General features: G+C 37.4%; 1 protein-coding gene across 10 annotated transcripts in view; it reads right to left on the minus strand.

Moving 5' to 3' along the window:
- dgkh (diacylglycerol kinase, eta) overlaps positions 1-23,584 on the minus strand; it is a 95,899-nt gene that overhangs the window by 5,347 nt on the left and 66,968 nt on the right. For 6 of the 10 annotated variants that reach the window (XM_055015611.1, XM_055015614.1, XM_055015610.1 and 3 more), the window contains 13 exons: positions 22,697-22,831; positions 22,486-22,603; positions 22,283-22,393; positions 21,043-21,139; positions 18,928-19,035; positions 15,244-15,357; positions 15,026-15,160; positions 13,753-13,913; positions 13,555-13,660; positions 12,465-12,557; positions 11,113-11,232; positions 9,486-9,591; positions 5,098-5,228 (listed from right to left, as the gene is read on the minus strand). In XM_055015611.1, coding sequence (XP_054871586.1) covers positions 5,098-5,228; positions 9,486-9,591; positions 11,113-11,232; positions 12,465-12,557; positions 13,555-13,660; positions 13,753-13,913; positions 15,026-15,160; positions 15,244-15,357; positions 18,928-19,035; positions 21,043-21,139; positions 22,283-22,393; positions 22,486-22,603; positions 22,697-22,831 — 1,535 coding nt within the window. Of the gene's footprint in view, positions 1-5,097; positions 5,229-9,485; positions 9,614-11,112; positions 11,233-12,464; positions 12,558-13,554; positions 13,661-13,752; positions 13,914-15,025; positions 15,161-15,243; positions 15,358-18,927; positions 19,036-21,042; positions 21,140-22,282; positions 22,394-22,485; positions 22,604-22,696; positions 22,832-23,584 lie in introns of all 10 variants that reach the window. The other 4 variants (XM_055015617.1, XM_055015613.1, XM_055015612.1 and 1 more) reach the window with 3 other exon arrangements.

A 23,584-nucleotide genomic window follows, 5' to 3' on the forward strand; every position in this document is an offset into this window, starting at 1 on the left:
TGTCATCGAAAGTGCATGGAATTGTGTGCTTTTTGTCCAGTTAACCTCCATCCTACAAAATGTCAACTACAACTGCCAGAGTGGACAAATGGCTGAGTTGTGAAAGTGCAAACTGCAGTTCCTCGAATGGCCACTTGAGGCTGACTCCAACAGCGAGTCAGCCTCATAGACCTCCATGTTAAAATGTCCAACTTTACAGCAGAAATAAACATGTTAAGCAGCCTGGTACAATAACTAGTTATGATCTCTGTTACTTACTTCTCTACTCATAACACAAGTACCAGGGTTGAATTTTTATACAACTCAAAAGTTTAAATTGTATTAAGGCTTGACGTTATGCATAACTAGCTTCCCTTAAACTCCACATTTTTGCTAAGTTCGTTGATCCTGACTAAGCTACCTCAACCAAAACTGGACAGATAACCTTGGTGGCCAGAAGCTAAATCCTTGTAATCCTCTGATCTTTTCTCTAGATGCTACCAGAAGGTCAATCTTGCTCTGCCATGCCATTCTACACTGCAGAATGGTCTAGCTGCACCTGATTATCATTCTGTTCTAGAGGGAAATAAACAATCTCTTCAGACCAATCGCAATCGTATTGTGCAAAGCTAAGCAAAGGATTCGGCTTTAGTGTTCCCTCAAAATAATGACGGGGGAACTGTTGTGGTGCTACGTGTATATTTCACAGAAAAAACTAGCAGAGGGGGTTTTGCTGGTAAAAGAGCACCACGACAAAGCTTTCTGTGTGGCCTAATGACCTCAAGGAGATGAGTGTTTAAAACAGAAAATTCACTGCAAGTCAAACTAGCTGAGCTGCCTTACTGCACGAGTTCAATCCTCTGCACAACTTGAAGCTTTCAGTGTGATAGGTAGTTTCACAAAGGTTGCCGTTTCTCATAGTGAAGTGGATCTTGAAAATAGTAAAGTAAGATAGTAAAATACGTGTCTAATGGTAGGCTTACACCCACCGTCAACATCTGGTGAGTCATACTACCAAAAGGCTGATATTTGTGGTTTTGAGTGAAACGTCTTTCCAACTACTGGATGGGTGACCTTGAAATTTTCCAAAGGGGGAAATAAACAATCTGCCTTGTTTGTATGCCTTCAGAACAATCATAATCATATTTGGCGAAGCTAACCAAATTCAAAATAATTAAAATCCTCTACAAAAGTGTGATAAGACAGTGTCTTGAAGGCTGTAGTTTCTCATAATGAAGTGGAAAAATTCATGTGACATGTGAGGCCAATGTTTGGCTTCTACCCACAGTCAACATCCGCTGAGTCAGACTACAATGAAGTTGACAACTGTGGTTTTGAGCGAGATGTCTCAACAACTGCTGGACGGGCTGCCAGGAAATTTTGTAAAGTCATTCATGACACACTTTAATTGTATTGACTTTGGTAATATGTCTGGATAGATTCTCAGTCATCCAGATCAAGCTAATCCCAAGGGCTTCACTAGAAGGCAACTCAACTTTTGTTTTTTTGTTTTATTTTTCGATTCTTGAGAACATTTCAGGTCTCTTCCTCTCATATCTCTGATTGTTGGGATGTACATATTATCATTCCCATGTCACTTGACTTGAGGTGCAGATGGTAGTAAAACGGCCTTGGAAGATGTGTCGACTGCACTGCAGCGTCGCTGTTAGGTGGTGCTGAAGGATTCCTCTCCTGTTTAGAGATAGCTGCTGCAGTTAAAGCCCTGATCATACTCCATTATGAATGCTATTAGGCTTGTTTTTTTGTCCATGGCAATCTGTTCGAAGGACTCTGTTCCATATGTACTCAGTAAGTCCACGCATGCACACTACTGCCGAGGATGCACGATGTTGCTCTTGTACTGAAGCTGATGCTTGGAGGCAAATTTAAGGCTGCAAAGGGGTTCGCTTGCGCTCTTGTAGACTTGGGAAGATGATGTTTTTTATATTTTGTGGAAGCCCTGTGGTGCACTGGTGTGGCAGTTGTTTAGTCTCCCCTGTATATATATATATATATATATATATATATATATACACATATATATATATATATATATACACATATATATATATATATATATATACACATGTAGGTCTGTGCACTATTGGTCGAACTGGTCTGCATATACCATGTTCCTCAATGGGTGTGTGGATGTTTTACTCTCAGTTTTTGTCTCACAGTGTTGCTGAGTCTTAAGTGCACAAGGATGTTTAGTTTGCACCTTCCCAGCTAGAATTTATTTGTTCCAAAAATGTTCTGATAATGTCCTGCAAAGTAACGTTTTCAGGAGAAGTTCTCTGTTTAAATGTTGCATTGAGAACATCCTTCCTTTGTCAGTGTGCATCATCGAGGAATATTGTGGGAATGTTTTCTAGAAGAACGTTCTGTAATGTTACCTCAAAAAATCCTCAAAATATTGAAGGTAGAAGGTTGTTAATTTGTAACATTAAAGCAGTCTTATATTAAAATGCCCTGTCATTTGAGGCCTTGATAACTTCTGGAAAACATTTTTTGACTGTTGTTTGGAGAACGTTCTTTTTTTCTTTGTGTATAATCTGCAGCTTTGCCAACATCCTCCAAACATCCTCTGAATGTTTCTGCTAAAACGTTGTGTCTAAGTTAGCTTTTAACTCTGTGGGAACATTTTTTTTAAATAAATCTTCTTAAATTGTTCTTTAAATATTAGATTAGATCTTGAAAACATTATTCAGACTTGTAGATGATGTTAGGACAAAGTTGTGATAAAGCTCCTTGCTGGCTGGGTTGAGTCATGTGAGTCTCAGGTCGTTGGACATTAGTAGTTGGAAATTAGAACCGTCGACACCTCATGGATCAGAGGGGTAATGATCACAATAAGGTTCAGTTGCCTTTTACTGACAAACTTTCTTGCATAAATCACTATCACTATATGATCCCATACGGTTTAGTGAGTAGGAACCCTGGGTGTCCCTGGGGCCCAGGTTCAACTCCCGATATGGGAAATTGAATTGTTTTCTTCAGGAAAAATTAAGTTCCATCTTATCTTCAGATAGTTGGCATATGGCGGATGTAATACTTCTCCTGCTAACACGGCTGCCTTTTTGCTGTGCTGTTAATGGGCGTAAAGGCACATGGGGTACATTGGAAAATAGAGTAGTCTTGAGTGGTTCAAGTCACTTTATTTGTTTCCCATTTCCAGAGGCAAGACATTGTATGAACACCAGACAACTAACACAACCTGAGGAGATATTCAGTGAATTTGACTCAAAGTGTGTTGTATTAGATTTCCATACTTCACCTTTAAGTCATTTCTGTTAATAGATTTAACAGCAGAGATGAGTTCTGATTCAAACTGTCAGTCGTGGTTCTGTGATGCGTACATTAAAAATTATTGTGTATTAAAACACAGGTATTAAAAATAAGGTGGAAACAAGTCCAAAACTGGGGTTAAATAAATAAAACTCAACTAATCTGCTTCATCAGAATGTTGTTGATGCCTTTTCAACATCTCATTGAGTCGTCATTAGTGTGTGGAATTGTGTGCTTTTTGTCCAGTTAAACTCCATCCTAAAAAAATCTCAACTATAACTGCCATCAATGACTGAGTTGTGAAAGTGCAAACTGCAGTTCCTCGAATGGCCACATGAGGCTGACTCCAACAGCAAATCAGCCTCATAGACCTCCATGTTAAAATGTCCAACTTTACAGCAGAAATAAACATGTTTGCAGCCTGATGCAATGACTAGTTTTGGTCTCTGTTACTTACTTCTCTGCTCATTACACAAGTACCAGGGTTGAATTTTTATACAACTCAAAATTTAAATTCTATTAAGGTTAGACGTTATGCATAACTAGCTTCCCTTACACTCCATATTTCTGCTAATTTTTGGATTAGCTGGGAGTTTGGAGGAATCACGCACAGATAAGATGGTTCAAACATGTGGACGACTTTACAGAGGGTTCGTCCATCTTTATATACAGTCTGGTTTTACCTTTGTGATCAGATCTGTTATATATTGCTAGTAGCATCAAAAATCAAGTCTTGGTCAGGCTACACAGCACTGTTTGTTTTACCTTGACTTTTTTAGCTAATGTGCTTTAGCTTGACTAGCCTGTTCATATGGTTCTCCAACCAGTCTGTCCAGTGTTTATGTTCTGTGTTGTGTGTTTGCTGTTCTGTCTTCCCTTCAGTCTCACCCCGACTGGTCGAGGCAGATGTCTGCTCTCCCTGAACCTGGTTCTGCTGGTGGTTTCTCCTGCTGAAAGTTAGTTTTTCCCTTGCTGACAATTTGCTTTGGTGGGTTTTCCATAGATCATTTTAGAATTAGAATCAGCTTTCTAGGCCAAGTACATGATGTTTTTTTTTTTTTAAACTCTCAAAGGACTCACATGAAATAGAATATGCATACATTTAAATACAAGGGCAAGAGAAGGAATATGAGAGTTCAGTTACTATGTACAACTAGAGATATGTGGAAAAAGTACCTCTAAAGTTAATCACAGTTTATGTGACTACTATCATCCTAAGTCAATTTCAGTGACAACTTTGTTTGGGTATTAACCATAGTTTTAAAGTTATTTCTCGTCTTAGCCTGATAATTTAAACTTGTTTGGTAAATTTGTACCGCCAGTCTTATTTCTCTTTTGCAAATCACTTTTGCTGGCGTTTTAAATGTGTAGTGGTGTTGTTTTTAGGAGTATTTGGGACTTTAAATGCAGTTTGGGCTGAGAATTTCAGCTCCTCACAGGTTTTCAGTTCTTTGCACATTTACACTCTGAAAATGAAGGCATTCCACAGATAACTCCACAAAAACGAAGGCCATTTTTGCACAGATTGACACATTCTGAGCTGAGTCAGTTTGAATATCATGAGTGAACTCCCTGCCTGACCAGTAGAGTACCGCTACGACCAGCTCGGTTTCCCCTCCCGGCCCTCTTCAGCAGTGTTAGTGGGTTACAGCTTCACCAAGCAACCAGACAGTAGAAAGCCAAGCAGAGCGATGCAGCGCAGCACGACAGGCGGCAGAAACAGGGAGAAAGAGTTGATTGTGGGTTGGAGGAGGAGGAGAGGGTTCACACAGATTCACTGAGGTGTGTGTGTGTGTGTGTGTGTGTGTGTGTGTCTGTAGGGTTGTGTACCTTCAGGTCCCTCCTCTCCAGGTGCAGCAGCTCCGAGCCTCGGATGTCGTGTCGGATGAAGGTGTCCCTGTACTCCCCGAGACTCAGCTGCTCCAGCCAGACGCCCACCTCCTCTGTGCCCCACCTCTCCACTGCACACGCACACACAAACGTGCACAAACACACACAGAGCAGAAAGAGGCCTCACAGGTTTGCACACACACACACACACACACACACACACACACACACACACACACACACACACACACACACACACACACACACACACACACACACACACACACACACACACACCTCCACGTACCACAAATTGTCGCACTTGCATGTTCTCAAAGCCGTGTTTCCATGTAACTGTCAGGCAAACTTTTCACAAGTAAGTAAACAATAGAATTAGAATGTGGCTCGTTTTCATTTACCGCTTTGGAGTGAAAAAACTAGGCTGCGTAGTCTCATCAGAAGGTGGCGCTATGGGCTCCATGGCTGTAATTAACTAAGTAGAAGAAGCTAAAAAACAAAGCCAGCCCTGCATACCGCCAGTGCATTACAATATTCACATCACTATACTATATAATATGCCTGAATAGGATTAAATATGTCCAAACACAAAGTATGTTAAATACTACTACATCTGGTCAGATTTTGCAGTTTTCTGGTCATTCCGACCCACAATCTACTACACAGTTATGTTGCATATGTCTAGCGTGAATATAAACAAGCTTGAGGACCCAGATTTTACACTACAGACTGCAAAGGTCAAATTTTAATGTGCAAAGTTACAAGCAGCATTTCCCAGTTGTATGGATACTGCATGAAACAGAACGCACTTTGTGAAGGCAGAAGTATAAAAAAAAGTTTGAAGTCGTTTATGTTTTCTTTTACCTTTTAGTCAAGGTGCAGTATGCATACAATTCTATTTTGATTTGGATTTTTTTTTAACATCTAATTGATTTTTTTTTTTTTTTACATCATGTATTTTTTTGTTAATTTTCATTGTCTTTTACACTGTATATTTATTTTACTTATTTACTATTACTACTACTATTATCATTTTTAGTCTCGTGTTTATGGTTACAGCTTCTATTTTTTTATTATTATTTTGCTCTTTATTATTATTCTATCTGGTGTTGTGGTACAAATTTATTTTGAAAATCTTTTACCATTTTTAAACTAACCAGCCATCTAATGTTCAGTGTTCTTTCTTCTTTCTATCTTTTCTTTTTTGTCCTGTCTGTAAACCACTTCATAAATTCTACTTCTAAAAGCTGCTCTATAAATGAACTTAGTATTATTGTAATATTATAATTGAAATATGCTATTCTTTCGTGGACAGCTGTTAGTACATGACTAATTCCCTGTAGCATTCAGATTTATTTATCATCTTTTTGTATTTTATGCTTTATTACTCTTGTAGAGTGTTTTGTTTTGGAAATATTTGTATTTCCATTGCCTAGACTGTCTGTTTGCACCAAAATGTCAATTAAAAAATCTTGTCACAATTTTGTATCACAGTCTGCAGTGTGAAATCATGTTTGCTTTCTGTATCTTAAGCTTGAACGTAAGTGAGATAGCGTTAATGTGACGTATCCTTCAAAAATGAAGGGTCAGAATGTCCAGAAGAGAACGCCTGTGCAGACTCTCAGCCTCAGTATTTCAAAGTTCTTCAGTAAAAGGTGGCTGAACGTCTCTTTCTGGTTCTTTAAGACGTTTCACCTTCATCCAAAAAGCTTTTTAAGTTCACAACTGAGCAGGAATTCAGGAATGACCAGAAAAGCATGCACACTGCAAAATGCAACCGGATGTGGCAGGACATCCTGGTATTTCTGGCACCCTGCGTTTGACATACTATGTTTTAGGACGTGATGAATCATTTACAGCCATAATATATAGCAGGGCTGTATAGGTTTTCCAACCGCTTAAGAAAACTTGACCAGGTGGAAACAACATTTGTGCAATTTACGAGGAAAAAAATAGGGAGAATTCTTTAGGAATTGCTTCAGATCAGGAAAGTTGTAATTATTGGACATTTTTTTACGCTATTTGGAGACCAAGACAAAAAAAGAAACAGCTAAATAGTCTGGATAAATGTTCTTTATGTCAGAATGTAGTTGGAATAGGTGTTTAAATCTCTCATTATATACATTATATTTAACCTATTTGAAAAAAACCCAAATACTTCAAGCAAGCATAAAACAGTTTTATGAATTAGTTTTTAAAAAAAAAAATCATTGCTATATTAACTATGTTTGAGTTCATAGAAGCTTTTTCCTATTTTTTTAATTTCTTTTTTTTTTTTTAAATAAGCCTTGTGGAACGTATGATCATGTAACAAAAACTCTTGAAAATACAGACAGAAACAAACGATGGAAACACGGCTGCAGATGTGAATATGTCATCACACACACAAAAAAACCTCACAAATGGGCAACAAATCGTGGTGAATCATTGAAGGAAAAGATGGCGGGAAAATGGAAAAGGTAGGAGAGAGAGCGGCGGCTGCAGCTGGCGGAGGAGGAGGAGGAAGGAGGATGAAGGTTGGTTTAGAACAAGGCTGGGATCATGCACGTCATCGTTTAACGTCAGAACAAACAGAAAAAGCAGGAGGTGAAGGGAAGCCTGTGCAGGAAATGCAGCCCAATGAATGAGGAACCAGCCCACGATGACAGGAAGGCTGCTGGATTCTTATTAGTCCTGTTCCTGTTTACCCACTTGGCCTGCAGCAACGCTAAATGACAGCATCTAAACGAACTTTTCTTCAATAAAACTGCGTTGATTTCCCTGCAGGCTTCTCCTCGCTGCACAGACTCCTGACTTTCTGAACACATGTTGACAGCTGGATGTGGATGGAGGGGAGGCGATGGTTGGGATGTAAAACCTCGAACAAACACCCACCATCTGTGTTTCTACAACTTCACGTATGGAGAGCAGCATGATGGCGGTGAAGGGGGGGCGTGGTGGACGGTAACCATAGCGACTCTGGGTGGAGCCATGTTGGATGTTTTGTGCTCAAAAGGACCAAGGATGGTGGCAACTCCAGTTAATCATCCCAAAGTTTTTAATGAACATGTGATGTTTTGACCACAAGAAATGATTCATGTCGCTGCAACTATCATCCAACAAATCAACACTTTTATTTCTTGATTAAAATCCACTTTAGTGCTACCATCTTCTCTAATAAAAGGCAATAATTGTTATGAAGAGTAAATAAAATCTGAGGCAAACAGTTTTATAATGTGTTAAATTCCTAATCTGAGCAGATTTAACCCACTGAACCCACAAGCAGTTTCCTTTTTTTTGCATCTTTCATATTTTTCCTCACTGTGAGCTCATTTTTTACTGCAATATAAAGTCCTGCATGTCTATGAAACTCCACATAGACCTCCAAAAAAGTCTTTCTGACAAGTTATAACATCATAAATCTTAACAACTAAATATATTTCAGTTGAATTTCTTAGATTTCTTGCTATCTTGTATTTTATTGTGTGTAGTGTGAAATCATAGAAATAGTTGAATTTCTTTGATTATTTTTACAAAAAAATGCAAAAAACCTGGAATCAGCATGTTAGTGATGCTGGAAAAAATGTTTGTGTCTACAAATGAGCCATTTTTCACAACTCTAGACAGATGTTTCACCATGCTGAATGTATCTTCCAACAACTAGCTCCTCTGTTTACTGTTTTTAAGCCATGCTACATTTATTTTATTGATCCAGATAGGTTTTTTTTCCGTCTCAGTGTCTCTTATCGTCTCCTGTCTGCTTTGTGTAAATACTGCCTGCAGTTCAGCCGAATATTGATAACATTTTTTATCAGTTGCTGGTCAAAGCTGAGTCAGTCATAGCTTCACAATTGCACCGAAGAGCACAGAATTTTTAGTTTTTACCAAATGTAGTTGCAACAGGCAATTTATTTTTGGCTAATTTTAAATGAAGCATGTACAATAAAACATTTTTCCTAAAATATTAGGATTTTAAGCTTAGATTTGGTGACTTTTCCTGACAGAACTGCACGTCACACGAAAATAAGTTGAAAATCTGAAAGTTATTTCTGATTTCACAGTTTCTTTTACAGTTTTTTTTTAACATTTATTACAGCATCTATTTAATTAAAAGTATTTATTTATGCATCATGTTAATTAAGACATGTGAAATAACATGATTTTGTCAATGAAATGTCACAATTTAAAGCTTCTTTTTTGGTTATTTTTACTATTGGATCCAAGCAACATATGAAAATCTGAGTTTTTGACTCTGATAAATGGTGTAATTTTAGTCAGATTGTTAAATGAAACCATACCTTTTCAAACCCGCAGCAGGCTTTGTGGGTTCAGAGGGTTAATCAGTCTGTCCATCCTGTTTAGCACTGATGTAAACGTAAAAACATCCCTACCTGACTGAGGACTTGTCTTCTTGGCGGCCTTCTCCTTCTTGAACTTGGGCACTATGCGAAACATGCTGCTGCGACTGTTTCTCTTGCCGTAACCCAGAGTGTGGTCCTGGTACATAAGCACAGTCAACCTATAGCCTTTCATTTAGCTACTCAACTCTCCCGTTACCTGGAGTCATGCTACACTAAAGACGAACAGCACGGCGGCCACAATTAGCTGTGTTTCTGTGTTAACTGGTCATAAAATGTGGATTTATTGTTGATCTAAGACACAAAAACAGACAAACACAACGTGCTAAAGCTAATAAAACACATAGACTTGTTATCTTTTATTAAGAGTCGGCTTTGCTGGTGGAAAAAGTAAGTGAACCCTTGGATTCATTAATTTCCTTTAGCATCAGTTAAATCAAACAGCTGCAGGAGGAGTTTCAGACATTTGTTTCTCACGGAGCTGCCTCGTCTCAGCTTCATTTTTTAGCATGTACAGTACATCATGAAGAGCATTTTCCTGCTGTATCAGCCCAAATAATGATGCTGCTGCCGCCGTGCATGAAGGATATAACAATCCTTAGTGTTAATATGCAGCTCCCTTTTTACTGAATGCTGTGAGTTGTTCCTAAAGCATTCAGCCTCAGTTTTAACAGTCCAAATATTTATAGCAGCTTTCTGAAGGATATTCTGTTATCTGTCTTCATACCGTTACAATGATTTGTGTAAGTTAGACTCATGAACAGAGATGCTAACCAGCTTCAATGATTCCTTTCAGCCTTTAGCTTTAGCTGACTTCATATTAGTCTCAATAAAGTCTAAATTTAGAGTCAAAATGTAAGAAATTTAATGGAGTTTACCTATTAGTCTTCTGAGATGTCTTTTCCAGCAACTTTAAATTTTCTTTTAAATCACTGTACCTCTAACTCAGCTAGAATTTGAGTTCTCATAATGTTTTTAGCTAGATGTTCTTGTTTAGTTCCCACAATGTTCTATTCAAAGGTAGCAAAATGTTCTCTAAAGACGTTTTAATAATGTTTTGTGTTTCTACTGTTGTGTCCAAACACCCTTCATGCAACACTGTGGAAATATTTGGTATAAGAATTTTTCATTACCTCAAAACCTTCCCCAAAACATCAACAGAATACTCCAGGCAAAATGTTCCACCTTTGTTAATATGTCACATTATAGGAAAGATTTCTAAAAATCATGGGAGGCCTTAATAAACATTTGAGGCTGTTCTTTCTCTGTTGTCATTTAACAGAATCTGTGACCCTGACAACATTCTCCATAAATCCTCTGAATGCTGCAGTGAAAATGTTAAGTTATTAGTCACTAGTTTAAAATGTTTTCTTTAGGATATTATTAGAATTTGTGGGTAACATGAGCCATTGCTGTGGGAATATTCCCTACTAACTGGAAAATTTTAATATTAAAACAGATATAGGGTGTCAGTTGTACTGTAGATGAAGCACTGGCAATATTTTATGGTATACTTTGACAACACAGCAGATAATTCCAAAGGGTTCGGTTACTTTTCTCACCACAGCACCTACAGTATGTATGGATTTTAGCTAACGTCACGTATTTTACAGACATATTACACACAGTGTGCATGCAGGTGTTTGCTGAGGCCTCTTACCTCCTCATCATTGGGCTGCAGTATGTGGTACAACCACGGGATTTCTCCCAGTTTGCCCAGTTCCAGCTCCACACTCTGCAGAGCGTTGGACAGCTGCTCCTCCTCTGGGGGGTCCAGTTGCTGCAAACGGGGAGAAAAATCACAATAAGATCACGAAATTGTGCAATAAAATTGAACAAAATCATGCTTTAAATACAGCGGAAACATTAACTTCAATGGAAAGATGAGAAGAGATGAGATGAGATAAAACTTTAAGATGAGATGAGATAAAATGAGAAAATATTAGATGAGAAATAACTACAAGATGAGATAAAACTTTAAGATGAAATTAGATGAAATAAAATTTTAAGATAAGATGAGATGAGATAAAATGAGAAAATATTAGATGAGAAATAACTACAAGATCAGATAAAACTTTAAGATGAAATTAGATGAAATAAAACTTTAAGATGGGCTGCACAGTGGTGTAGTGGTTAGCACTTTCGCCTTGCAGTGAGAAGATCCCTGGTTCGCGTCCCGGCTTTCCCGGGATCTTTCTGCATGGAGTTTGCATGTTCTCCCTGTGCATGCGTGGGTTTTCTCCGGGTACTCCGGCTTCCTCCCACAGTCCAAAAATATGCTGAGGTTAATTGATCATTCTAAATTGCCTGTAGGTGTGAATGTGTGAGTGATTGTTTGTCTCTGTATGTAGCCCTGTGACAGACTGGTGACCTGTCTAGGGTGTCCCCTGCCTTCACCTGAGTCAGCTGGGATAGACTCCAGCCCCCCCCCATGACCCTAGTGAGGATTAAGCGGTGTATGGATAATGGATGGAAAACTTTAAGATAAGATGAGATAAAACTTAAAGATAAGATGAGATAAAACTTAAAGATAAGATGAGATGAAACTTTAAGATTAGATAAGACGAGATAAAACTTTAAGATAAGGTGACATAAAGATGAAAGATGAGGTAAAATGAGATATAACTTTATTAATCTCAAAGGAAACTGTTGCACCAGATATTGGTCAGAAAAAAACAAAACGGCATAAAATAAGAACTGCAGTGGCTAAAAAGCAGAAAAGCAATAAGATAAAAGTAAGATACATTACTGAAAGAAAATAAAGTCAGTTAAAATAAGACTAGAACAGAACAGTAAGAAGTAATGCTGGTAATTATACTGAGATAATAACTAACATCACACATGAGAGTGAAATAATGCACCTGAAAAACGAGATAGGAATAATGAAATATTGCACATTAGACTGACAATGTTATACATGAAGGTGAGATATGACACCTGAGAAATGAAAATATGAAATAGTGCACATGAAATGAAATGCTATAAACAAAGGTTTCTGCTATACTAACTGACCAGAGAGACTCGGCCCAGCAGCAGCGACTCGGTCTCGTTGTACAGAGCCTTGACAGTACTGGCCACCTCGATCGCTGTATTCCTGGTCAGACTCTGGAGAAGGAAGGCAGTAGATATTTAGTGTAATGTCACACGAACAGTGGAAACAGAACATATAGAACAATCCTGGAAGCTGTTTTAATCTTAATCTACGACCTGCAGGTGCTTAATTCTATCACACCAGTCAATGTGTCAAAGTTTTATTTCTGATCACGTCATGTCATTTTGTTTTTAGAAGCCAAAAAGCACCAAATCCCAGCTTTTGCAGCATCAGCAAATGGAACAGTGAGCCTCAACATGCGAGATCGACAGATTGTAGAACCTGTTTAGCTTGACTCTACTGACCTCTAGCGGCTGCTCAGTATTTTCTGTATCCAACAAAAGCCTTGAAACTGAAAGTGCAGCTTTTGAGGAAGCAGCAGTCCAGTTTAAAAGATTTCTTCCAGTAAATTAAATCGTAATCCTCTGACTTCCAAGCACTTTATTTTTTTTTTAACTTTACTGTCACATTTTTACTCTGACGTAGCCTGGGCAGAGTTTTTTTTACTGCAATATAAAGTCCTGCACCTCTATGGAACTCAGAAATGTGTTTTTTTTTTTTTAGCAGTGTAAGTATGGATATATAATTTATTTTGAAAAAGTAGGATTTCTTTGATTATTTATTTTTGCAAAATTGAAAAATCTGGAATTCACATCTGCAATATTTCCCCAAGTGCCCCCAGTCATACACCGCATTCCAAATTATTATGCAAAAAATGATATTTTTCTCAGATTTTCCTAAATAGTTGATTTTCGGATTTTAAGCTTTCTTTTTCTCACAGAACTGCACGTCACACATTACTAGTTTGAATAAAGGGTGAAAATCTGCTTTTTTGCAGTTTCATGCTCTGACAAATGGTGTAATTTTGGTTTATTTTAAAATATAACACGCCTTTCAAACCTGACGGTGTGTTCTAAGGTTCAGAAAGTGATGTTAAGCTCTAAAATGCAGCAGTACAAAAACCAGCGCTGTGAAACTGAGTATTGTGTGTGATTTGAGCTAACGGCTAACCTCTGGGAACTTGGGGTGCGTTTTGTTGATGGCGTGAGACGCAGCATTGACGGCGTGAGCCAGTTCCTGCTCCAGAAGCCCGTTGGTCTTCGCAGCCTCACATATCCTGCAACCAGACAGTCACAGGGGAAAGATTCAGGCTTAAAGAAAGACGAACATGTGGAGGAAAAGCTGATGTTTCCATGGCGCCACGTCTACCTGGTGATGAGCTCCTCAGCAGCTCTGGCGCACATCTGCACCAGCGACGCTTCCTCTTCTGTGGCCAGATCCACAGACTGCTGAGGGTAAAGATGAGGACGCAGAGGAGGCTTATCATATTTCAACTTGTCCTCCCACGACTTCAGCGTGTTCTCAAACGCCTGCAGAGAAATCACACAAATAAGAGTCATTTTACCTCAAATCATTAGCATCCTTCTGGTCGACCGTCTCTGATTTGCTTGAAACTTAATTTTTATTATAAACTCTGGATATTTAAAATGGTGTCTGTAGAATTTTAGCTTTATATATCTGGAGATTTGGAGTTATGTGTCTGCATTCTGAAAAAAAAAAATCCTGTATTTACATTTGGAGAACCTATTTGGAGTTACTTGGATCAGAGCATCCAGTGATATTTTTGTTTTTGAGGTGCAATTTGTCACATCTGCTCAGTCAGTTATAGAAAAAACTTAGTAGGAAACTGTATAACTTAGAAAATGATTAATATATCTTGACATTAAATGTATACATGCAAGAAGGTTCTTACATCTCAAATCATCAGATTATTAAAAATAATTTTACATATCTCTGATTTACATGAAAATATCTTCATAAATATCCACATTTTATGCTAAATTTATGCCATAAAATATTAATATTTATAAAGACATTGGGGAAATTTTAGTTTAATATATGAAATGTTTTATGAGATACTTTTTTAACTTTCAAACCTGCTCAATCTGTTAGAAAATTCAAAGTAAGGAACTTTCTTTACATTTTTGTGACCAAATATTTATATTCAAAACTATTCTATATGTTTAGTTTTGTATTATTGTGACATGTAGCCTGATGTGGTCCTGATAACATCACCAGTTGACATCTGTATTATCAATTTTTTGATTTTTATGAGCTCAAAGATTCGCTTTTTTCAAGGTAGATTCAATTTTTTTCATATTTCAACTCAGTCTCATCTACTAGTATGATATTATAGAATCTGAATCAATGACATAATGAGAAATAATGGTGAAAATTCAGGCTTTTATCTTTAATAGTTCCTGAGATATTGTCATTTGAAAGCCTCAAATTCCAAAAAATTTAAATAAAAAAAGGTGCTTGAAGTGTGTCCACAGGCAGTTTTAAAAAAAAACTCTATCTCTGAAAGTGACTGATATATAAATCTAAAATTTCACAGATATCTTCATAAATATCTGCATTTTGTGCTATAGAAATTTGAGGTAAATCAGACACGGTGAGGAGAAGTTGTTGGTTTTCTCACCCGGTCTCTGGTCAGCATCTGCGCTCGGTTCTTGTGCTGGATCTTGATGACTCCCGGCGGCTGGATCCAGGCTTCTCCGTCCACCTGGATGGGAACGCCTTCGTCCCCCAGGATGGTGATCTTCACCGTCCGACACTGGTCCAGACAGAGGCTCAGGTTACATTCACACATCCTGAAACCTATTTTAACTTCAGGCTGTTTTCTCTCCATCCTCTCACCTGTGCGATGCGATGGTGCTGCAGCTTGATGACTCTGGAAACAGCCATCTGCATGCTGCCGAACACAGCGACCACCTCCAGGATCTTATCATCGAACGACGGCGCACAGAAGATCTGCACAACGTGGAAATCAGATTTAGGGAACTAATGTGCATGTTTTACACACTGATTAGGAACTTTATAATAAGTCTGATCTCTCTTTAAGGATCAGATTGGTGATATTTTAGATTTTAAGACAAAATATTCATTTTCCAATCAGTGTCTGAGGCCAAAAATCAGTTGTTTTATATTGAACATGCAAATTTTAAATAAGCCTCATCAATGTACTTAATATCACAGAGTGTAAACAGTAAAAAATAGGAACATTTGCTAGCAGATTTTAACTGTAATTTAAAAAAAAAAAAATCCTGATATTTTACAGATATTCTCTATTTTGTTCAAATCACAGAATAAAAGTATTAATTTTCACGTTAACCACAATAAAAACACATAAAAAACAAAATCAAACCAAAACTGTCAATAACACAGATGTTTACGATCACATTTTTTCTGAATGCTAATTTGTCCTTTAAGAACATTTGACCATAAAATTACACATTTTTTAAAATAACAAAATTATTACCAGTTTTAATAATAAAATTTGCAAAATACTTTATTCTTTTACAGATATTTACAAAATATGTTTATCAGGGATTGCAAAATGGTGAAGGCATTTTTTTAAAATGTTATTTTACAGAATGTACCTGTATTGGTAAATTACAGATAATATCTATTATAATCACAGAAAAGTATTAATTTACATGTTGACTGTAAAAACAGAACAAATAATAAAATGCTTTAAAAAATTTTTTTTTTTTTTTTACAAATGGTAACTTGTTCACTCACAATGTGTGACCATCAAATTAAACTCTAATATTGTTTTTAAATCAACTATTATAATTAATATACTTTCTTTGCAGATATTTGCCACTATTTTCTTTTTTTTTTTTTTTTGTTTACAGTTTTTGAACATTACAATATTCACTGTTTTTGAATGTATTTTTCTGGCACCCTGTCTGCCTGATTTGTTGCATTATTTTTACAGACACACTACCGTTCAAAAGTTTGGGGTCACCCAGACAGTTTCATGTTTTCCATGAAAACTCACACTTTTATCCATGTACTAACATAACTGCACAAGGGTTTTCTAATCATCAATTTGCCTTTCAACACCATTAGCTAACACAATGTAGCATTAGAACACAGGAGTGATGGTTGCTGGAAATGTTCCTCTGTACCCCTATGGAGATATTCCATTAAAAATCAGCTGTTTCCAGCTAGAATAATCATTTACCACATTAACAATGTCTGGACCTCATTTTAGTTCAGGGGCCACATTCAGTCCAGTTTGATCTCCAGTGGGCCGGACCAATAAAATCACAGCATAATGACCTAGAAATAATCACAACTCCAAATTTTTCCTTTGTTTTAGTGTAAAAAAAAGTACATTCTAAAAATGTTCACATTTAAGGAATTATCTTTTTACAAAACATTAAGAACAACCTGAAATTTCCTAAGAAAAATAAGCTGAATTTATGCCTCAGTTTATCATGTACACATTATAACTTACAGATCACAGTGCTTCTACAAAGGCACAAAACATTTAGTCACAGGTATCTGGAACTGAATGATATAGGATTTTACTGTACGATCAAAACGACAAAAGTCAGACAAAAAACAACAAAAACAAGACAAAATATGACAAAAATGAGATGCAAAATGACAAAAAAAATTGACAAATGACACAAAACAAAACAAAAAAGAGACAAAAAATAGACAAAAAAATTAAAAATGAAAAAACAAGACAAAAAAATTACACAAATGACACAAAGAAGAGCAAAAATGAAAAAGCGAGAAACAAAATGACAAAAAAGTAGACAAACAACACAAGTAAGACCAAAAAAACGCAAAACGACACAAACTGCACAAAACAATGAAAAAAGCAAAACACAAAATGACTAAAATAAGACAAAAACACAAACGAGACAAAAAGGGAACACAAAACGACAAAAATCAGAAACAAAACAACAAAAACCTGAGACAATCGACAGTCAGACAAAAAAGACAAAAAACAGCAAAAAGAAGACAAAATAGTAAAAAAAAAAAACAAGGCACAAAATGATTTTAAAAAATGAGACAAATGACACGACACAAAACAAAAAAAAGAGAGAGAAAAAAATTACAATCTGCAGTTATTGTCTTCACTGTAAATTTTACACTTTACAAAGTCGTCCTGCGGACCAGACTGGACCCTCTGGGGGGCCGATTTCGGAACACGGGCTGCATGTTTGACACCCCTGGTCTTGACGGTATTTCTGATTAATTTAATGTTATCTTCATTGAAAGAAACTGCTTTTCTTTCAAAAATAAGGACATTTCTAAGTGACCCCAAACTTTCGAACTGTAGTGTGTGAATAGGTTAGAAAAACAGCCTTTAGATATTTTCAAAAATATAAATACTAAATATTAGGAGCCATATCCTTTAATTTAGCTATAACATTCTTTGTCATTCTTGCTCTGTCAGCTCAGTTTAGCTCAAATGAAAAATGAGCTGTTTCTGACAGAAGAGGCTCCAAACGTGCCTGATATCGATCTCTGCCAGCAAACTGTGCATGAAAAGGTCAAAGCAAGTGAGGAGGAAGCATCTGCCCGAGTGCACAGACAGACTCAGCAAAAAGCTAAATAAGCTGCTGGACACTGAATACTCTGAGCTGTCATGTGGGGAAACGACCACTAGATGGATCCATTTATAAAGAAATCCTGAAAGAAATCCTTCAGTAATGTGCATTTTAACAACATATGTCAAATAATATTTCTTTTGCTGTCAGTGCATGTGTGCTTGTGCATAAACTCTCCCAAACACCGTCTGGACACGAATTCCTACGAGCAAGTCAACTCAATTTATTGTTAATTTGCAAAATCTGCAAAATATTTACACCTTTGCACCTACCACCTTATAATTATTTACTGAAATTACATGTTTACATACAATTGCACCTTGTGTATAATTTTTGCACTACTTAAGCCATTACTTTTTCGTATATGTTCAGCAATATCCATAAGTGCCCAACAGTTTTTATAGTTTTGAATATACCAACAAGCTATCTTTAAAAGAATAAGCCATTCCTTTGTTGTAACAGTTAATTCTATTTTTTCTACTAAATATTTGCACATTTCTTACTGTACTTTCATAGTGTTGTCTTATTTTGTACTTCATCTTACACTGTGCAAAGACAATAAAGGAATCTTCAGCTATACATGTGCGTGCATGATGACTAAGTTCATCTAAACGCCCTCCCCCTGCTGCTGCTTCCTGAAGGTCCAACACAACAGTTACATAACACCGAATGCACAAACTAAATGCAAGCGTGAGTCCAAGGGTAACCTCTGCAGGGGCTCGCTGAGGGGCGACTGCAAAGAGACACTCCGATCCCTCTGCAGCCCGTCTGCTGCGAGCCTTAAACAAACAAGCACAGATATCTCTATGGTCGTCCCCCCCCCCCCACACCTCCAGGCCATCGGGGTCACGTCAAACCAGGATGGCCTGTTTCTAGCTCCAGGAGTGAAAACGCTTCTTTTACTCTGCAAACATGGTCCCAGTTGGATGCTGAAAACAGAGAGAATATCTGCTGTAAATGTACTCACATCATCTTCCTTTGTGCCGCCCCAGAAGTTGGTTCCTCCTGCATAGCTGGGAATGTTTAACACGGCGATGCCCTGAAGGCTGGGCAGCGGGATGTACTGACCGTCACACTGGGAAGGACAAATAAACAGAGCTCAGCTGGAACAGTAAGGCAAGAAAGAAAAGAAGGTACATGTATGTAAACCTCTACAGTAGCTACTTCATCAGTGTGTTGTAGTGATGGCATTCTGCCATTCAGACATCGGTCACTTTTACGTCGATCATGTCAAATTTAATCAGCTCAGAGGAAAAACTCCGAAACAGCTGAAAGCAACAAACTCAGAGGAAAGACACCTAAACACCTGGAAGCAACACATATTTAGAGAAAAAACTCCTAAACAGCTGGAGGGAACATACATTTAGGGGAAAGACTCATAAACAGCTGGAAGCAACATAGTCAGAGGAAAGACTCCTAAATAGCTGGAAGTAACAAACTAAACTGTAGCTCCTGTTAGTAAGAAGGGAAGGTACATGTATGTAAAACCCTTTTCAGAGACACAGTCAGCCTATTGAAGTGACCGCCTTCTGTCATTTAGATATTAGTCACTTTTATGCTGATCCTGTCTCCATATTTGGAATATTGTGTAATTTGAAGAATTTATTGAAATAACTGCTGCTATACGTAACTGTGCTGAAGCGCTCTCTCCTTAAAGACTCTGATATGGATCCTGCTGATGTCTACTGCTGCAGGTATCTAAGAAACTCAGTGGAAAGACTCCTAAAAAGCCTGCAGCAATGCACATTTAGAAGAAAGACTCCTAAACAGCTGGAAGCAACAACTCAGAGGAAAGACTCCTAAACAGCTGGAAGCAACAAATTCAGGGGCAAAATTCTTAAATAGCTAGAAGCAACACATTCAGACGAAAGACTCCTAAACAGCTGGGAACAACACACATTTAGAGGAAAGGCTCCTAAACAGCTGGAAGCAACAAATTCAGGGGAAAAACTCCTGAACACTTGGAAGCAACAAACTCAGAAGAAGAACTCAAACAGTTGGAAGCAACACATAATTAGTTAGTCTGTTTGATTCTGCTGGTATTTAATTAACTCAGAGGAAAAGCTCCTAAACAGCTGGAAGCAACAGACTCAACTGTAGCTCCTGTTAGTCAAACACCTGGAAAACATGGATGCTGTCCTTTGTTTCTCTGGCAGGCACATGTAGCATAAATCATCGCAGTAATTTGCAGTGATAGAAGATGTACTCAGATCCTTTACTTAAGTGAAAATACCAATACAGCAAAGTAAAAAAATCTATTAATAGCAAAAGTCCTGCACAAAAAATCTGTCTTAAGTAAAAGCACACCCCAGCAAAATACAGTTAAAAATACTGCAGGCTCCAAGCATGAATAAATTGAGAGGGAGGAAGATAAAACAAACTTCTGATACACAAATCTGCTGGAACAGTTAGTGAAATTTGAGAAGTTTAAAGGAAAAATCACTATTTTGGGGAGCTGTGAACAATGCATGGTCATCTAAAATGTGAACTGACTACAGATTTTTAGTAAAAAGCCTCAGGAGTTGAAAGTTTTAACCTGTAACTATGTTTTTTATTTGTGTTAAAGTTTATTAAATCATCCGTTATGTCAAATCTACATCTTGAAAAAAGCTGCCAAATAAATGAAAGGCAGTAGAAGGAGAAACTTTCAAAAAATGGAAATGCTTGACTAAAGTCCAAGCATCTCAAACTTCTACTTCAATACACCACTTGTGTAAATGTATTTAATTCTTTTCCATCATCGTTTTTAAAAACTTAAATAACCCCACAAACCCAGGAGGCTGTTTTTACTTCCCACAATGTGTTTTTTAGGACCAAAATATCATTTCACCACCTACTGTGAGCTGTAAGAGGTTTTTTCTTCCTGATTTTCAAACCTGCAGCTGAATTTGAGGGCATAAACATGCTTCACTTTACATGCCCAGCACTCGAGTTTAAATAATGTTTCAAGAGCTTCAGTGGAGTCAGAATCAGGTGAGTCACATCCTGATTTAAATCAGGCCCTGCTGTTAGCCGTGCACTCCGACCTCCAGTTACTTAAATGTGATCTGAAGAGTTTTAGATCTGAAAACCATAACCTCACCTCCAGCTGGACTTTCTGCTCCAGGTTCTTGTAGGTCCGTTGCAGAAGCTCCTTCGTGCCCAGAACTCCGTACCACATCATGTTCTTGGTGCGACTCCTGCAGAAACAAGGTCAACGGTGTTCACTTTGTTCATTTCTAAACTCTTGTCTTGGTCATTTTAAATGCAAACCACACATGCTGTATCTTGTTATTTTCACAACAGTCTCAGCTATCCAGATCTTCCATCATTTGATTTGATAATACCTCCAGATTTTTAAAATTTGCTTTCATATCAAGGGGAAAAAATACTAGGTGCTATAAAATTATGTTTTTTTGTTTTTTTTTTAAACACATATCTCACTATAAAATGCTTTCAGTAGAGATGTTTTGTCATAACTGTGTTGATGAGATTGTCTGGAATCTGGAAATATTACAACCATGATGGCAGGAAACTGTATGACTCAGAACATGATTCACACATCTTGATATTTAATATATACAGTCGTGAACAAAAGTTTCCATGCACTTGTAAAGACCATGTATACAACAGCCTTGAGTTTCCAATGACTCCTATGACTTTGAATTTCCTATGATGGAACCATTGAAACTGATGCATCTTTGTCCCAAAAAAAACAATCCTGCATTTTGGTTCTTTCGTAGATTTATAAAAGGCCTACTGGAAATATGACAAAATCTGATGGGTCAAAAATATACACACAGACATGCAAATATTTAGTTACATGTCACCGTTTTCATCTCAACTAGGCACTTTTGGTAGCCATCTACAAGTTTCTGGTTTGATTTTTGACTCCTCTTGACAGAATCGGTGCAGTCAAACTAAATGTATCGGTTTTCTGACCCAGAGTTGTTTCTTCATCACAATCCACAGGTTCTTAATGGGATTTAAAATCTTAATTCTAACCTGATTTAACCATTTCTTTACCACTTTTGATGTGTGTTTGCGGGTGTTGTCCTATTAAAACACCCAACTGCATCCAAGAACTAACCTGCTGGCTGATTTATTGAGGTTTTCCTGAAACCTTTCTTCATTACTGTAATTATTTTGTGTAAAGCACCAATTCAGTGGCACCAAAACAGCCCCAGAGCATAACACCGCCACCACCATGCTTGATGATAGGTTTGGTGCTCTTGGGGTTAAAGGTCTCACCTTCTTTCCTACAAACATATTCCACCTGATTGAGGCCAAAAAGGCATAATTATGTTGTTTCCTGAGCTCTGGTGAGAGGAAATATGTCTCACCTGCATTTCTCTGGATGCTCCTCTCGCTTGTTGTTGAACTCCAGCGAGATCTTTGCATCCAGGCCGATGCCAAAGTAGTTGTTCATGACACACTTCTCCATGTAGCCCTCTCTGGATGGACAAACATGAAAACAAATACTGAGTCTGATGCATCTAGGAGAAGCAGATGAAGGAGGCAGATGTGGAAAAGCAGCGTCTCTTACAGCGAGTCGAGGTCGGGGTCGATGAAGGGAGTGGCGCCGAACGGGTCGATGTTAGCCAGCAGCATCTTGCTAATGATGGAGCTGCCGGCGATGGAAGCAGCCAAACCTGCTCGCAAACCTGCACAGAAACACACCAAATGTCTGTAACACAGGAAACAGCTGCAGCGTCTGAAGGGTTGCGGATGCAGAGTTTGGTGTTTTGTGTTTTTACCAGGGCAGATGATGCGAGTGTTGAGCACCGGCAGGTTCTCCTTGCTTGTTGTGAATGGAGTGATGGTGAAAGATCCGTAGGACTGAGTGCTGCGACTCACCCTCCTCTCAGTCGGAGAACATGGACTCTTAGCAGCTGCAACGACATAAAATAGTACTTTTAAGTCTTTTCTCTGCTCAGTTTGTGGTTCCTGAGGTCCAAGACAACAGAAGGTACGAAACAACACCCTTTATGTACGTCATATAAATCCAATCAACAGAACAAGGGGCAAACATCAAACACAACATTAATCTGCCAAACTTTATTTATACGGCACTTTTTAAACAAATCAAAGTGATCTACGAGTGACTGACAAAGCATAGAAAATTTAAAATATATTTGGTAAATAAGACATACCAAAACAGTTGAATAAAGCTAAATATCTGATGGGTAGACAAAACAAAACAGAAATCTGGTAAAAAATTATAACAATTACAAAAATAAATAAAAACAGGAAATATTAAATAAAATTAATTAAATGTGGTTAAACAGCAAAATTTAAAAATACAGCACAATAAATAATGATGATTAAAAAATAAGAATAAATACTGAAACCATAAAATTCTAACAGAAACTTATGCTGCAAAATAAACTGATTATGATTAAACAGCAAAATGCTAAAATAAAATTGAAAAAATAATATTGAAAAAAAATTTAAAAATCTGTGTAAATCCTAAAAACACAAAATTATAACATAAGACGTGTAGTTAAGACAATAAAAGATAAACAAATAAAAATTTTCATAAAAAATGAATTTCTGCATAAAATAGACTAAAACAGTAAATTGTAAAAAAAAATAATAAATTGGAGGAATAAAAATGATAAAATCAGAAATGCATAAAATAAGAG

The sequence above is a fragment of the Amphiprion ocellaris genome, chromosome 11 (genome assembly GCF_022539595.1).
Source record: "Amphiprion ocellaris isolate individual 3 ecotype Okinawa chromosome 11, ASM2253959v1, whole genome shotgun sequence".
NCBI lineage: Eukaryota > Metazoa > Chordata > Actinopteri > Pomacentridae > Amphiprion > Amphiprion ocellaris.